Source organism: Triticum urartu, chromosome 3A (genome assembly GCF_056163025.1).
Source record: "Triticum urartu cultivar PI428250 chromosome 3A, HENAU_Tu73, whole genome shotgun sequence".
In the NCBI taxonomy this organism is placed as follows: Eukaryota; Viridiplantae; Streptophyta; class Magnoliopsida; order Poales; family Poaceae; genus Triticum; species Triticum urartu.
The window spans coordinates 140,982,788-140,997,433 of NC_141875.1; the positions used below are offsets into that span (position 1 = coordinate 140,982,788).

The 14,646-nt window shown below is 46.0% G+C and overlaps 1 protein-coding gene across 1 annotated transcript; it reads left to right on the forward strand.

Annotated features, from left to right (window-relative positions):
• The first annotated feature begins 8,040 nt into the window (after positions 1-8,040).
• On the forward strand, positions 8,041-9,674 carry LOC147978964 (uncharacterized). The gene is made up of 2 exons (XM_087514965.1): positions 8,041-9,205; positions 9,484-9,674. Exons 1-2 carry the CDS (start codon positions 8,041-8,043, stop codon positions 9,528-9,530), a joined length of 1,212 nt encoding a protein of 403 aa, XP_087371091.1. The 3' UTR covers positions 9,531-9,674.
• Positions 9,675-14,646: the final 4,972 nt, after the last annotated feature.

Genomic DNA, 14,646 nt, shown 5'->3' on the forward strand with positions numbered 1-14,646 from the left:
ACATGCATGAACATTTTCTTAGTTAAATTTATAATCAAAATTTGGCACAAAATACAATAAGGACCAATAAACCAGGACGAAGGTAGTATAGTTGAATTGAATGCACCAAGGGTGTGTGGTTGCATTGGGGTCCTCCATGTATAAAGGAAATCTTACTTCTCGACTGTAATCATGTTATTATGGAATGAAACTCCTATTAAACCCATTAAAAAAAATTAAACCGGGGAAATTGCACCCTAAACTTTTGAAACTCACACGTCTAGTATTTATCCTCACTCGAAGCGCTTTCATTGACGGTGGGACGTTATACACATGGAGGTCCTAGTTAACTTCTAATTTTACCAAATCACCTTCTTCTTTCTCTTCCTCTCCCGCCCGCCCTCCCTCCCCTCCCCTCTCTCTCTCTCTCTCTCTCTCTCTCTCTCTCTCTCTCTCTCTCTCTCTCTCTCTCTCTTCCTCCCCTCTCTCCCTCTATCTCTAGTGGTGTCTCACACTGAACTCAATTACAACATCATATGCTCTTCGGGAGGTATCTCGATCCACCCTTGTTCCATGTCGACGAATACTCCGACTATCGGTAGGGTGGAGCAATAGTATCTCTCGGTTTCGCCACCCATGTTCCTCACCCTGCGCTAGACGGTTAGAGATCCTCGTATCACAGAGCCCTTCGCCACCACTATTGTATGCTCTTATGCATTGTGCATCCTAAGAACGAAATGATCGATTCATGATGAGGTCCGCAACGACATTTGGATTCGGCTCGTGGTGCCCTTAAACTTTCCTATGGAACACGAGTCATCAATACGCCTCTAGTCTGTCTTACACGACCCCGCTCATTGGATCGCGTCACAAGTTCCTACCCGAGAAGATTTGGAGGGCCCATGCAGAGTTGTAATGCATACTTTTCTCATGGCTTGTTCTCCGCAACATAATCCTCACGACTAACCAGGTCGCCATGCGAGGATGGCCTCATGACCTGATTTGTCGGCTTTGCTTATGGGCACCCAAGACCGCTACCCACCTATGTAAGGATTTCCCTTTCACCTCAGAAGTCCACTAGCTGGTGTTATCTTGGGTGGATAGCCATCGAGCCCCCCTACCCTTTAATCGATGTTTGGTGGGATGGGGTTTTGTGTGACATCAACAATCAAAAGAGGGGTCGTAACGGTCATCTTATCTACTCCATCCGTTCCAAAATAAGTGTCTTGAACTAAAATCACGACACATATTTTGGAACAGAGGGAGTATGTTATGTGGAACGTCCGAAAAGAAAGGAACCGCCGCATCTTCAACAACATGAGGATGACTTCATGGCGGTGGCACACCTTTTTTATTTTTTTAATATATTCTATTTGTTTTTGAGAAACACAATACAGATGCAGACGCTCACAAACACGTACATACACTCACCATGCACGCACACCCTACCTCTATGAGCACCTCTAAGAGACTGAGCTAGCGGGTCTTGAGATTGGTCCAAAACCTCCACACGACGTTGGAGCGACGACTGAAGATGGAGGGGAGAGGAGATTGAATTTTTGGTAGCTAGGGTTTCTTCATGAGTTGAGGTGGGGCACCTTATTTTTGAGGAAATCATGCAAAGGGCAATGGCTTTTCAATCAAGGGTTATCCAAAATCATGAATTGTTAGCAGAAGATGATTTGTGGCATCAATAACAATCAAAAGAGGTGTCGAAACGATCTTTTATCTACACTAGAGGCTGGGGCGCCACCTGGTGGCACCTCCTGAGACGTGCCTGTGCGCTCTTATCTTGTTTCCGCACATTCGGCTGTCCGCCTAAGTTTTAGTTGGGGCGGTGGCAGGTGAAAGGCGCCCCTTTCTATTTGTTGTTTGCAATTTATGCCCAACTGCATAAAAGCAATGCTAGCCTGCTCTCAACATATTATTATAACAAAGCTTAATTGCATTAGAGTCAAAGGAGTTAATTTGGTACAAGAAAAAGAGCGGACAGAAAAAATCCTCGCCAAAGCCACAAAGATTAAAATACGGTGCTAGCAACTGGCAAAAAGTTGAGGTAAATTGTATAGCTACAACAAGCAAAGATCTTCTAGAATGGCCTTCCGTAAGACCACTTGATTACTTGCAGACTTTCAATCAAGAATACTTGACTATTTGTTGACTGGGTTTTTTAATGTCAAATATAGCAGGAGACAGTAACACTTGCACCCTTTTGTAAAGGGTTACCTCCTTCAGGAGTTTTATAATAGTTCCACCGACTGGATCATTTTTGCGTTTTTGTCAATCCTAGCAATCTTCATAGTTAGTCAATTGATTACTCCCATGTGACCATCCATCCATAAGAGACAGGCCTGCAATTGAAAATCTTTCTGAAAAAGGTCAAACTCACAAAAATGAAAACACACTGCATTATCAGGAGATATATCATCTAACCAAGCAGCATTGGAGAAATCACCACCCCAAATATCATTTTTCCAATGTCCTCCTCATACCCACTGCCCATGATGCTTACTTGTTTAGAGAAGGAGTCTCAAGTGATGCTTATCTGTTGTGGTACTAAACAAGAAGATGATAAAAAATAGGAAGAGATCGTAGGTTGTGGTTCTAAACAAGATGATAAAAAATAGGAAGAGATTGTGGTTGTGGTTCTAAACCCAATGCATCATTATAAAGCTTTACTAAACAACAGGAACAATGTACAGAGCTAGGGACAATGAGAAAACCTCACGCACAAGAGTAAATTAAACATAAGCACAACACGCTTGAAACAGACATATCCTAATTTGTCAAAGTCGAAATATCTATTGCTTTTGTCCAATACTACCAACAAGCTTAGCTAGATGGGGCCGTATTGGAACACCATGAAGCATCAAATGTACAGTGTCAAGTAATACACACACATTGCCAGGTTCAACAACTAACCAAAAACACAGTAGTAATCAACACATACATTTTCTCTTACAAAACATGGCAAAGCAATTGACGGGACTTGAGAATTCAATCATCTCTATACACGGTGGGAAGAGTCAACTTGTGCCCAAACATGAAGGGTTGTTTAAGAATATCATTTTCATCACGACGTATCCTACACACACACACAATAAGTGACAAACATTACCTTCCAGGAGAGTGCAGCAAGGCAAGGGATGCGAAGTCCGACGGACCTATTTGGAACAAGGATTGTGATGACCTCTGCAAGATCGACGCCGTCCAGCAGCTTCAGCTCCCTTATCACCTGCACAGTCAAACACATACTTGTTTGTGCAGATCCACTTGCTAGAACTGCAATATCTCATCCTTCTAACCCTCCTCAGCCTCATCTTTCCTGCTACCATGTGTACACCCAGAGAAGGCAAGTATGTCCATCTTATACCACAAGTGGAGAACCACAAAAGGGTCCATTCCGACGAAGAATTTGAACCACACACCTACCCAACTCTTCTGTTTTAGGGTGTAAATCCAAGTGCATGAAAACTGAAATGGCACCTCGGTTTCTGAATCTCCATGGGTAGACTATTATTTTCAAGCCGTGCACGTGATTTATTCATATGAAGGACCATGTACTTCTTTATCATTGGTAAAATATGTTTTCCCATAAATTACTACTTACAATATTTATTTGGGTACGCATATGATTTAGATACATCACGAGAAATGGAGAGATGCAAAGAAACCTGATTATGGTAATAGGATGTATCAGACCAACTGAAGGGCGGCAAGGAGCAAGGATATCCCTATTCAACTCTCCTTTTCAGCCTTGGAGGCAGCTCTTGCAGTATCCGGACCTCATCTCTCAATGATGCTATGAAGTAGTCTACATCAAATATATCTTGGAACTCACTGTAGGGAAAGGAAGAGAAAAGGGTAAGACAAAGGCAGTCCTTAACTAAAATGTTAAGAATTGCATTGACTGCAGAAAGAAATGCTGACCTGGGGAACCCAAAATGAAGTTTTATCCATGTACGACACGATGATTGTGACATTCCAGTATCTTGCAACCGTCACCATGTCGGATACTGATTTAACAGTGAACCTTTCATGGTTCAGTTTTTTAGATCAAATGGCAGCACAGAGTGCAACAGGGTTAGAATTAGTATTCAACCACACATGAGACACACACAAGTTAATCGAGCTATTGATATGAACTGTTCACATCAAATACAGCATGGTTGCCTAAGCTCTAAGGCAGCCCAGGTTGATGGCGCCCTTGCTGGCTACATCCATGGATCCGAAGGTCTGTTATGTATTTTGTGACTGAGAATCCTCGTTTCCAGCATTCAACAACCCGAGAAAACTGTAACATCCCAAATTTTCAATTTGGAATGTTATACATTAGATCATCATGCATATCATATTTTATTTTGCTCTTGGTTTTGATCCTAGAAAATCCTAAGCAACTCAAGGACCCACGGAGAGAGTTGGGGATTTCGTTATTTACATATTTGAGTTTTCTCAAATTTTGTAAACAGGATCATTTGATTTTATTTATTTTATCATCAATTATTTCTATTACAAAAATATGACAGAGGGAATAAAATGACTTTCCCAAAATATAGAAATATTGAGGATTTAATAAAAAAATCAAATAAGATTTATTCGGAGTTTTTCGGTATTTTTATTTGAATTTAGAAAAAATGCGCGTTTTTCAAAATTTCATTTAGGGCCCAAATAAATGTTCACTTTATCAGGCTTGATTTTAGAAACCCGGGAAAATTTATTTCAGGATTTTTGGAGTCCGTTTAGTATTTCTTTTTATTTTTTTACCGAGCGTAATTATTAAAAAAAAAGAGCGGAACCGACTATGGGCCGTACTCGGCCAGGACTCCCCTGGCCGGGGCCTTTATAAGCCGGGGCAAGCCCGAAGGCCAGCCGCCCCGAAACCCTAGGCCCAGCCGCCGCCACCGCCGCCCCGCCGCCGATCCGCCGGAGCCGCGCGTCGCCCGAGGTCCGCCGCCCTCGAATCCGTGCCGTTTTTTTTAGGATTTTTTTTTTCCGTTCGTCGTTTTCTTTTTCGTCGGATTTTTTCGCGGTTATTTTCTGATCGTGATTTCTGATCTGATTTTCGTTTTAGTATAACTTTTCGCTCGTTTATCGGAATCAGGCGATTCAAGCGCCTGGAGTTTCGTCTTGAAACCCTCTTTCCGAATAATCAACTTAAACAAGTTTTTGCTACTGTAAAATTTGACTTAGATCCAGATTACTAGAACGAAGTTGTTTTCTTTCGCCGTTTGATTTCTTTTGCTTCGTTCGATTTGATTCTTTTTGCAAACTAGGGTTTTTAAGTTGAACTTTCTGGTTAGATCTTCTATTTGAGTTTTACCTGTGCATTAGATGAATACTTATTGTATGCTTGTTTGTTTGTCTGCGATAGAATACCCGGAGTGCGCCGCCTGTTACTTTGGATCTCTAGGTTTCGCGGATCATCAGCAAGGCAAGTAACACTTTGATCATACCTTTTTCTACAACCCAGTTTTATTGCATTAGATCAATCCTCACACATTGCATGATTAGGATCTAATTAAATTGTGGGATGGGAAGTAGATGAGGTAGTACCTATTACCTGTTTATTATCAAACCTTTGGGAGTTATTTTCTACGTTTGCTTATCACGCCATGCTATGCTAGTAGACGTGGATTGGGTGAGTGATATCCATGACAGATGTGAGATTGTTAATTAATGGTTTATCTAAGGTGGCAACCTAAACACACATCTGGGTGGATTGAGGCACCGGGTTATTCCAGGATTGCCTGTCTAGGCACCTGGGTAGACCAGGATTGCCTGTTTTTCTTTTGGACCGCCACCCAGACTCAAAGGGATCATAAGATTTTTCATGCTAGAAACTTCCGTGTGCAGCCACAAGCTATTATGGGCTCTAGCATAGTTGATTAAGTCGTGTGAACTCTTACAGTGGTAGACTAGCAGATGTAGGGGTTGTAGGTGGTACGGTCTACCGATCGTAAGGTGCTAGCGCTTCTGAAAGACTATGTCTCGGTCATCCGTTTCTCAAACACCATGTAGTGCGAGAAATCCAACGGAGGCGATCGAGTCTTGTGGGGAAAAGTGCGCAAACCTCTGCAGAGTGTAACAAACTAATCATGGTTAGCCGTGTCCCCGGTTATGGACATCTTGAGTATCTAGTACCTGGATTATCATGTGAATCTCAACATGTTACTCTAAAGTAAATTGTGTTGGGTTTAATGATGTTACTTTAATTGGGATTGAGAATGCTGTCAACCATTCTCAATGTTTAACAACCACCATGATAGTAATTAAATTTATTCCTTTGAAGTAGGGAAAAATTGGCTTTACGCAAAAACTGTAACCATAGAGCTTTCCACCAGCCAAATATGCATATAGTATAGTTGTTGCATTCCTTTACTCTCTATGTGTTATCTTGCTAGCATATTCCATGTGCTGACCCGTTTTCGGGCTGCAACGTTAATGTTGCAGATTTTTCAGACGACGATTAAGGAGTTTTTAGGTCGTGGTTCTATACTCAGTGATGCCGTTGGAGTTGATGGACTCACTTATCTTCCAAGCCTTCCGCTGTTATCGTTATTAGATGGCCTTAAGCCATATTTATTGTAATAAGTTCTCTTTTGAGACACTCGATGTAATAAGTGTGTGATTGCTACTCTGCTATAAATCCTTCAAGTACTGTGTGGTGTCAGCATTACTGATCTAGGGATGACACCGGAGCACAGAGATCAGACTGTTTGAGGTCTGGTCGCTACAAAAACATATCTGCCTGCAAGAAGGAATGCACATACTTCCTAGAAGGTGTACATATAAAAGGATTGTCAATAGAAAAATCTTACACAAAACACACTCGATCCATGATAATTCAGGCCATGGCAGCTAATTTCCGATTTAAGAGTTAATTGTAAAAATTCTGAGTTTGAAGTGTCAAGGAACAATTTTTAAAATAAAAATATAAAATAAAGTAGCACTATATACATTGCAATTTCTTGGAATAAATGCTATTTCACACAACTCTTAAGAAAGTATTTAAACCCAATGCCTCATAGCAGACCCCAAAAGTAATAGTTTAGATACTGTACTAAACCAAAATATATTCAGATTCAAGTCCATGAAAATGAATATTAAATTATACCTGCTTGTTTACAGCTGGAAATTAGCTGACATTGGTCGAAATACATAACACTACTGATTGGCCTGTATATTATCTATCAGAAGAGTTAGATTAGCCAATTTGAAGCAAGCATCCAACACAATATTCTCTGGATAAACATGTCTTGCAGTACTTTCTATTGCAAGATAAGTAGGTTCTTGCACCTCCTTCATGCAAAATGTATTATGTGATTCTTTGACATGTGAGTTAGATCATGGTGGAGTAGATAGAGATGTTGGGCACATAGCACATTCCACATGTTAGAGTTATAATATAAGTCATGTACCCCTTTGTATTTATCCCGTTGTATGAGGGGTTTCCTGCATATGCTCCACACCTGTACATGTATATATATATATCGGCCTATGGCCTCATGGGAATACAAGTTGCTTATTCCTAACATGGTATTAGAGCTAGGTCAATTTTTTGCACGCCGCAACTCGTGCTGATTGATCCGCCTCGCGACGCCACCGTCCTCTGTGGCCGTCGCTCTGTCACGACCGCACGATCGACTGCAACGCGCGCGAACTACGGGTAGCCGGCGACTTGAGCAAGATCGCGAGGAGCAGGCGTACGCGGGGCTCGGGCGGCAGAGCAGCGCCAGCTTCGATCCGGGCTACACACGACAGGCAATAGCTGTCTCCACGCGCGGGACTCCAGCCCAGGAACAAGTTGGCTTCATCGATCTAGCAACCAACCATCGAGTCAACGACGTGCGCTGGTTCGCTCCCGATCGAGAGTTCCCTCTCCCGACCGCGTCCACACCGTGCTCCCTGATCCGGATCAAGCCGTCAGCCGTTCCCCTCGCTGGATTCTACCTTCGTGATCTCCCTGGTTCTGATCCAGTCGCCAGCGCCCTCCTGCCCAAGCTACTCCCGATCCCGATCTCGCGCTTGATTCTGCTGGTGCTCTAGTCGGTTCTAAAAAAAATGTCTGCTGCATCGGGCTATGTTGCTGTCCCTCGCTGTCCGGTGATCTTTGATGGTACTAACTACACCGAGTTTACTGGCTTCATGCGCATTCACATGCGTGGCATCCGTCTTTGGGGTGTTCTTTCTGGCGAGGTCTGCTGTCCGCCACATCCAGTTCCTCCGGTGGCCCCTACTCCGCCAACTCCATCGGTTCTTCCTACGGATGCTAATCAGGTCGCCAAGGATGCGGTTAAGCTTGCTGATGAGGCTGCTGATCGTGCTTATGATGAGAGGGTTTTGGCTTATGAGGAGGCTCTTCAGACGTATCATGGTGCTCTGTCTGTTTACACCCAGTGGCTTGATGATGATGCTCGTGCTGCAGCTGTTCTCACTGCTAGTGTTCTGCCTCAGTTTGCTTCTGAATTTCTGGGTCTTCCTACTGTCTTTGAGATGTGGACCCGTCTTCGTGAGCGCTATCAGCCCTCTGGTGATGCCTTATATCTCTCTGTGATCCGTCAGGAGCATGCTCTTCAGCAGGGTGACTCTACTGTTGATGACTTCTATGCACAGAGTTCTGCTATCTGGCGCCAGCTTGATTCTCTCCGTAGTGCTGGATTTCGTACCTGCCCCTGTTGCCATGCTGTCCAGGCCAATTTGGAGTTTCATCGCGTCTATGAGTTCCTGTCTCGGCTCCGTAAGGAGTTTGAGCCCCGGCGTGCTCAGTTGTTTGCTCGTGGCCGTATTTCTCTCATGGAGGCGCTTTCTGAGATTCGTGCTGAGGAGACTCGCTTACGTGGTGCTGGTTTGCTGGAGGTTCCCTCTGTGCTTGCTACTCGTGCTCCTACGCCACCTGCTCCATCGACCACTTCTCGCTCGAGTGCTCCGCCGCTCTTGCCCACTCCTTCTGGAGGCTCAGGTCGCCCCCATCCACATTGCGCCTATTGCAACAAGGATGGTCATCTTGAGTCTCAGTGCTACACGAAGAAGAAACACCTGCGCAAAGATCGATCATCATCTTCAGGGACTTCGTCATCTACCTCGACAGCTTCAGCCATTGCTTTGACTGAGCAGGATATTCTGAGACTTAAGCGTCTGCTTGCGGCTTCAGGTTCTTCCTCGACGGGTACCGCCGGTTCTGTGACTGATGCTTCCCGCACTGAGCAATCACCCTCTACACAGTCAGGTACATCCCCATGGGTTCTGGACTCTGGAGCTTCTTTTCATATGTCTTCTCATTCTTCCACTTTGTCCTCTCTTCGATCACTGGATTCTCCTATTCATGTCTTCACTGCTGATGGTACTCCACTTTCTGTTGCTAGTAGAGGCAATCTTACTACTCCTTCTTATTCTGTTCCTGATGTTGCTCATGTTCCTCGACTTACCATGAATTTGTTTTCTGCTGGTCAACTTACGGATTCTGGTTGTCGCGTCATCCTCGACGCTGACTCTTGTTCTGTCCAGGACCGTCACACGCACACTCTGGTTGGGGCTGGCCCTCGCCGCCGTGATTCTCAGGGTCTTTGGGAGTTGGACTGGCTTCATGTTCCTTCTGCTGCCACCACCATCGCCAGTTCTTCCGCTTCTGTCGCCTCCGTCACTGGTTCCTTCCAGCAGTGGCATCATCGACTTGGTCATCTGTGTGGTTCTCGGTTGTCTTCTTTAGTTCGTCGAGGCCTTCTGGGGTCTGTCTCAGGAGATGTCTCTTTAGAGTGTCAGGGTTGTCGTCTTGGCAAGCAGATTCAGTTACCATATTCACATAGTGAGTCAGTGTCTAAGCGTCCTTTCGATTTAGTCCATTCTGATGTATGGGGTCCGGCCCCTTTCGCTTCGAAAGGTGGTCATAAATACTATATTATTTTCATAGATGATTTCTCTCGTTACACATGGCTTTATTTCATGACTTCTCGTTCTGAGGTGTTGTCTATTTATAAGCGTTTTGCTGCCATGGTTCATACTCAGTTCTCTTCACCCATTCGTGTTTTTTGTGCTGACTCCGCTGGCGAGTATATCTCTAAGATGTTGCGTGGTGTTCTTGCTGAGCACGGGACTCTCTCTCAATTCTCTTGTCCTGGTGCTCATGCTCAGAATGGTGTGGCTGAGCGAAAGCATCGACATCTTCTTGAGACGGCTCGTGCATTGATGATTGTTGCCTCTCTCCCGCCTCATTTTTGGGCTGAGGCCGTCTCCACATCCACCTATCTTATCAATATACAGCCTTCCGCTGCTCTACAGGGTGGTGTTCCTTTCGAGCGACTTTTTGATCGTTCTCCCGATTATTCGATGCTTCGCTCGTTTGGTTGTGTTTGCTATGTTCTTCTTGCCCCTCGCGAACGCACCAAACTGACCGCTCAGTCTGTTAAGTGTGTCTTCTTAGGCTACAGTGATGAGCATAAGGGCTATCGTTGTTGGGATCCTATTGGTCGTCGGATGCGTATCTCTCAAGATGTGACTTTTGAAGAGTCTCGTCCCTTCTACCCACCCCCATCTTCCTCGACTTTTTCAGTGCAGGATATCTCTTTCCTCACTTTTCCTGACTCAGCTATCACCCCCGCCGAGACTGTATCTCTCCGTTCCACTTCTTCTCCTTCTCCACATCTAGTTGATTTGCAGCCACCATCCTCCCCGGTCTCCTCGCCTAGCATGTCATCGGGTTCTCCACCTTCATCTCCGGTGACTTCCTCCCCGGTCTCCTCTCCCAGTCTGTCACCGAATTCTACACCTTCATCTCCGGTGACTTCTTCGTCGCCACCCCCTGATTCTACCTTGCCAATTCCTCCTTCTATTATTCCATCTCTTCCTCAGCATTACACTCGTCGTCCACGACCAGTCGATGCCTCTGTGGATGGGTCGTCATCTTCCTCTCAGCCTACTTATGGCTTGCGTTCTCGTCCTCGTCCGCCTGTTGATCGCTTTGGATTTCCCACCGCTGGTGCTGCTGTTCTTGAGCCGACTTCTTACCGTCATGCTGTTGTTCATCCTGAATGGCAGTTTGCGATGGCAGAGGAGATTGCTGCTCTTGAACGCACTGGTACCTGGGATCTTGTTTCTCTTCCTCCCAGCGTCCGTCCGATCACTTGTAAGTGGGTCTACAAGGTTAAGACTCGCTCCGATGGTTCTCTTGAGCGTCACAAAGCTCGTCTTGTGGCTCGTGGTTTTCAGCAGGAGCATGGTCGTGATTATGACGAGACTTTTGCTCCTGTGGCTCATATGACCACTGTTCGTACACTTCTTGCCGTTGCCTCTGCACGCCACTGGTCTATATCTCAGCTTGATGTTAAGAATGCCTTTCTTAATGGTGAGCTGCGTGAGGAGGTGTACATGCAGCCACCACCTGGGTATTCTGTTCCTGATGGCATGGTATGTCATCTTCGTCGCTCTCTCTATGGCCTTAAACAAGCCCCCCGCGCCTGGTTTGAGCGCTTTGCCTCTGTGATCACTGCTGCTAGTTTTTTAGCAAGTGCTCATGATCCAGCATTGTTTATTCACCTTTCTCCTCATGGTCGGACTCTTCTTCTTCTTTATGTTGATGACATGATCATCACGGGGGATGACCCCGAGTATATTGCCTTTGTAAAGGCCCGTCTTAGTGAGCAGTTTCTTATGTCTGATCTTGGACCTCTTCGCTACTTTCTTGGGATTGAAGTCTCTTCTACCTCTGATGGCTTTTTTATATCCTAGGAAAAGTATATCCAGGATCTTCTTGCTCGTGCTGCTCTTACTGACGAGCGCGTTGTTGAGACTCCTATGGAGCTCAATGTTCACCTCCGTGCTACTGATGGTGATCCTCTCCCTGACCCGACGCGTTATCGTCATCTTGTTGGCAGTCTTGTCTATCTAGCTGTCACTCGTCCGGACATCTCTTATCCGGTTCATATTTTGAGTCAGTTTGTCTCTGCCCCCACCTCGGTTCACTATAGTCATCTCCTTCATGTTCTTCGATATCTTCGAGGCACGATCTCTCACCGTCTATTCTTTCCTCGCTCCAGTTCTTTACAGCTCCAGGCCTATTCGGATGCTACGTGGGCTAGTGATCCTTCCGATCGCCCTTCACTTTCTGCTTACTGTGTTTTTCTTGGTGGTTCTCTCATTGCCTGGAAGACGAAGAAACAGCTTGCAGTTTCCCGTTCGAGTGCCGAGGCTGAGTTGCGAGCAATGGCTCTTTTGACGGCAGAGGTGACTTGGTTACGGTGGTTACTTCAGGATTTTGGTGTTTCTGTCACTACACCGACTCTGCTTTTATTTGACAGTACAGGTGCTATCAGCATTGCACGCAATCCTGTGAAGCATGAGCTCACCAAGCATATTGGTGTTGATGCTTTCTATGTGCGCGCCGCTGTGCAGGATCAGGTTATTGCTCTTCAGTATGTGCCTTCCGAGTTACAGTTGGCGGATTTCCTGACGAAGGCTCAGACTAGAGCACAACATGGCTTTTATCTCTCCAAACTCAGTGTTGTTCATCCACCATGAGTTTGAGGGGGGGTGTTAGAGTTATAATATAAGTCACGTACCCCTTTGTATTTATCCCGTTGTATGAGGGGTTTCCTGCATATGTTCCACACCTGTACATGTATATATATATCGGCCTATGGCCTCATGGGAATACAAGTTGCTTATTCCTAACACCACATATGCCAGTCTGAGAACTATGCAAGCCGCCTTGCATTCATCTGAGAAAACAAGGCACATACTTATTTTTGCAATTTTGCAACAAATTGTTTTTATCAAAGGATAGCCGGATATTGGGACCAGCACTATAACATTACAGCTATCATTCTACAAGTAATTTAATTCCGCTTGGGGTAATTGGATAGCTGCATGTGTAACAATTAGTGAAGCACAAATCTATCATGTATCTACGGGCGCTAGGCTATCCCATGCCCAACCACTCACAGTCATCCTTGCTCGAAGCACTGAATCGAACAACCCAACAAATCAACACCTCTGGAGATCGACAGGGGGAGGAAGGGGGAGCAAGCGACTGTACATACCCTGCCCTTGGGTAGGATGAGCTGCAGGCCGGCGGGGGCGGTGATGACCTGGGCGACCTCGGCCAGCAGCAGCGACCTGCCGTTTGGGCAAGGTCGACGACAAGGATGCGGGCGCCGGGAACGACCTCCTTAGGGTGTGGCTGCTCCCCCTCCTCGCCTCCAGACGTAACTTGACCGGTAGCCTGGCGGGCTAGCCCTCTTTTGCGGCGAGGCCGACGTCAGCGAGGGGACGTGACTACGCACGCTCATGGACCATGGAGACGCCTCCCCGCGCGTGGAGCTTGTTAGGTGACGCTGCTCAAAAGACCGCCGGCGCGACCATCTCCATCTCGAGCCTTCTGTGACTTCCTTGGGACGAGAGCTTGCGGCGCCCCCCGCCTCGCGCTAGCACCACCATCGCCGGCTCTCAGTTTTCCGCCATCGAAGGACGAGACCAGAGGGGGAAGGCGAGGGATGGTGGGTGGAGGCGGCACACATAGCGAGGAGGAGACGAGTGTGGCGAAAGAGGCGGCGGCTGGTGGGAGGGAGGCGGAACCCTAGCCGCCACTCGAGGAGAAGAAGAGAGAGAGATTTTTTCAGAAGATGAGAGAGAAGTGGTGTAACACCCATGATGCGGCTATATCTCCCACGTGTCGGAGCACGACTTAGAGACATAACCACATAGTAGGCATGTCGCAAGAGGGGTAATCTTTACACATCCCATGTACTGAATAAGAAAGAGATAAAGAGTTGGCTTACAATCGCCACTTCACACAATACATAAATATAGCATTACATCATCCAGATACAATCAACGTCCGACTACGGAACCAAAATAAAGACAACCCCAAATGCATAGGTCCCCGATCGTCCCAACTGGGCTCCACTACTGATCAAAAGGAAACGAAACACAACAACGAAAAGGTTTTCATCGAGCTCCCACTTGAGCTGGGTTGCGCCATCTGCACTGGTATCATCGGCACCTGCAACTGTTGTAAGAATCTGTGAGTCACGAGGACTCAACAATCTCACACCCGCGAGATCAAGACTATTTAAGCTTATGGGTAGGAAAGGCTAGTGAGGTGGAGCTGCAGCAAGCACTAAGCATATATGGTGGCTAACATACGCAAATAAGAGCGAGAAGAGAAGCAAAGCACGATCATGAACTAGAAGTGATCAAGAAGTGATCCTGAAACTACTTACGTTCAAGCATAACACAAGAACCGTGTTCACTTCCCGGACTCCGCTGGAAAGAGATCATCACGGCTACACACGTGGTTGGTGCATTTTAATAAAGTCAAGTGTCAAGTTCTCTACAACCGGACATTAACAAATTCCCATCTGCCCATAACTGTGGGCACGACTTTCGAAAGTTCAAAACCCTGCAGGGGTGTCCCAACTTAGCCCATCACAAGCTCTCACGGTCAACGAAGGATATTCTTTCTCCTGGGAAGACCCGATCAGTCTCGGAATCCCGGTTACAAGACATTTCGACAATGGTAAAACAAGACCAGCAAAGCCACCCGATGTGCCGACAATCCCGATAGGAGTCACACGTATCTCGTTCTCAGGGCAACACCGGATGAGACTAGCTACGAGTAAAACCAAACCTCAAGTTTCCCCGAGGTGGCCCCGCAAGCAGCTCGGTTCGGACCAA